The sequence below is a fragment of the Mus caroli genome, unplaced genomic scaffold, assembly GCF_978045245.1.
Source record: "Mus caroli unplaced genomic scaffold, Mus_caroli_1 scaffold_2, whole genome shotgun sequence".
In the NCBI taxonomy this organism is placed as follows: Eukaryota; Metazoa; Chordata; class Mammalia; order Rodentia; family Muridae; genus Mus; species Mus caroli.
Genome location: NW_028227257.1, coordinates 94,803,381 through 94,806,124, shown reverse-complemented (window position 1 = coordinate 94,806,124; position 2,744 = coordinate 94,803,381). Strand labels below are relative to the sequence as shown.

General features: G+C 38.0%; 1 protein-coding gene across 1 annotated transcript; it reads right to left on the bottom strand.

The window, feature by feature from the left end:
* LOC110290229 (olfactory receptor 5G29-like) lies at positions 1-951 on the bottom strand. Its single transcript, XM_021156721.2, has one exon. The coding sequence runs from the start codon at positions 943-945 to the stop codon at positions 1-3; it is 945 nt and encodes a 314-aa protein (XP_021012380.1). The 5' UTR covers positions 946-951.
* Positions 952-2,744: the final 1,793 nt, after the last annotated feature.

The following is a 2,744-nucleotide window of genomic DNA, read 5'->3' as shown; positions in this document are numbered from 1 at the left end:
TTAAGCATCAATTAGGAAGTGCTTCTTCTCCAAAGTTCTCCTGAATGCATTTTTTACCTCTTGGTTCCTCAAGCTGTAGATGAGGGGATTCAACATGGGGATCACCACAGTGTAAAATAAAGAGATCACTTTATTAATATTCAAGGAGGAACTGGCATTGGGTCGAACATAGATGAAGAAAAGAGTCCCATACAGGATACAGACAGTTGCCAAGTGAGAGGAACAAGTTGAGAAGGCTTTTCGTCTCCCATTGGCTGTCTGAATCTTCAAAATTGCCTTCAAGATGCAAACATAGGACCCCAGGATTATCAGACCAGTGAGCATACCTACTGTGCCAGCCAATACAAAAAACACCAACTTAATCATCTGGGTATCAGTACATGCTAGAGCCAGCAATGGGGAAACGTCACAGAAAAAGTGGTTGATAATATATGGACCACAAAATGGTAAGCAAAAGGTCAAAGTTGTGTGTATCATTGTACTTATAAGAGCAATGAAATAAATCCCAATAACCAACAACATACAGAGATGTGGAGACATAATAAGTGTGTACAGCAAGGGCTTACAGATGGCTGCATAACGATCATATGCCATGGCAGCCAGGAGAAAGCATTCAGTTGCCACACAGAGACCGAAGAACCACATCTGTGTTGCACAGCCCACAAAAGAGATGGCTTTGTTCCCTGCAAAAATGTCACACAGCATCTTGGGAGCTATGGAAGAAGAGGAAGACACATCTACAAAGGACAGTTGGCTGAGAAAAAAGTACATAGGTGTGTGCAGCCTGGGGTCCAACCATATGAGAGTGATCATCCCCACATTACCCCCAAGAGTGACAAGATAAACAAAGAAAAAGATGATGAAGATGACAATCTTCTGATGGAGGTTATCTGTAATGCCACGAAAGAGAAACTCAGGCATGACAGTCTGATTCTTTTCTTCCATTGGTCAGTTCGGATCTGTCAAGAGAATAAGAATTATGACTTATGAAACTCACTCAAATGATTTTGAAATCAGTGGCAGTAGGTCTATTATACATATCTCTCAGCAGTATTGAACCCAGATATTCCTATTAGATGTGTGCAAAATTCCTATGTTGACTTCAGCAATTTACACCTTGAGATCTTTGGAATCTGAACTCTCTTCCATTGTGAGTTATGTGATTCTTTGGTCTTCCTGTGGCGTTCCTATCCCTTTGGAAACTGAAATCCTTTCCACTATTCTTCCATAAGAATCACCAAGCTTCCTCCATTGTTGGGCTGTGGGAGTTTGTATCTGTCTGCGTCAACTTCTGGGTATAGCTTCAACAGAGGACAGCATGATTCTGTCTACAAACATAACAGAGTATCAATAGTGTTAGGGATTGGTGCTTGCCCATGGAATGGGTTTCAAGTTTGGCCACTTATAGGTTGGCCATTCCTTCAGTCTCTGCTCCAACCCTCTGCCTACATTTCTTGTAGACAGGATAATGGGGGCTCTCAGAGTCTTAACCACCAAACAAAATATACACAGGTAGACCTAGGCTTTCCAGTTCATATGTAACAGATGTGTATGCAGCTTGGCTTTTATGTGTGTCCCCCAAAACTGGAACAGGGGCTGTCCCAAAAGCTGTTGCCTGCATGTGAAATATGTTCTACTAGCTGGGATGCCTTGTCATGCCTCAGTGTGAAGCAACTAGCCTCTCAATCATGAAATCTCAAGGTGGAGGGATTACCCAGGAGGACCCCACCTGCGTAGAGGAGAACAGAGGGTGGATGGGGGAAGGAATGTGGGACGGAGTGACTGAGAAGGGGAAGTATACAGGATATAAAATGAATAAACAAAATAAATTTAAAAAGAGTTAGTTACTACATTGATCTAATATGTCCCTTGATTTTAAAACTGTACTTGTATTAAATATTACTCTGTATTTGTTCATCTTACTCTGTGATGGAATAATGAAACCATCTTACATCGTTTGGAATATGACAGATTTTTTAATTCCTTGGCCTGTGGCACACTAACATGCATGCATGCGCACAGTTATAAAATCCTACTTGGAGATACTTTTATTAGAAACACTATAACTACAACTGCAAGTTTAGCATTCTATATCATATATTAGGGAAATGTTAAATATGGCACCCAATTCTTACTAAATAATGACCAATATGAAAATAATGTAAAGGTATAATTCATTTGTGTGTATTTAAGTCTGCTTCATTTCCTCATTATAAAGAGATATGGGAAAGATAAATACATACTTGGCAAAAAGGATGACTATCCTGAAGAATAATAAAACATATGATTTTCATTTAATGATGATCCTTCAATGAAAAGAGAAAATAAATCCAGAGTGTGATTGGTGTGAATTCAAAGTTGGATCAAGAAAAAGAACGTAAGATGATATATTGAGAAGAAAGTGAAAGAGTAAATGTTTCTTACAATCACATACTTCCAATAAATGGTTGTGCTGTCATAGAAGAGCAGAGGCATGTTAACTTAGATATCACTGGCTTGACAAATGTTGGGGGCAATATATCATGGAATTTGCACAGAGAATAAAGCATCAACAAAATTATGGTTGCATAAAATTATTTTACATGGATTCCCATGTGTACATAAATTCTTTTAAAATTAATCATTATAATATATAACTGCTACTATCAAATCAAATCAAATAATAAAATAAGTGAAATAGTAAATTTATAATAGTATCATACAGGTAAATAATTCAAGACTATATTTTTGTGTGTTTCATGAAT

Bases quoted from the DNA above. Each gene is read 5' to 3' on its own strand.
- LOC110290229 (XM_021156721.2), bottom strand. From the start codon at position 945: ATGGAAGAAAAGAATCAGACTGTCATGCCTGAGTTTCTCTTTCGTGGC.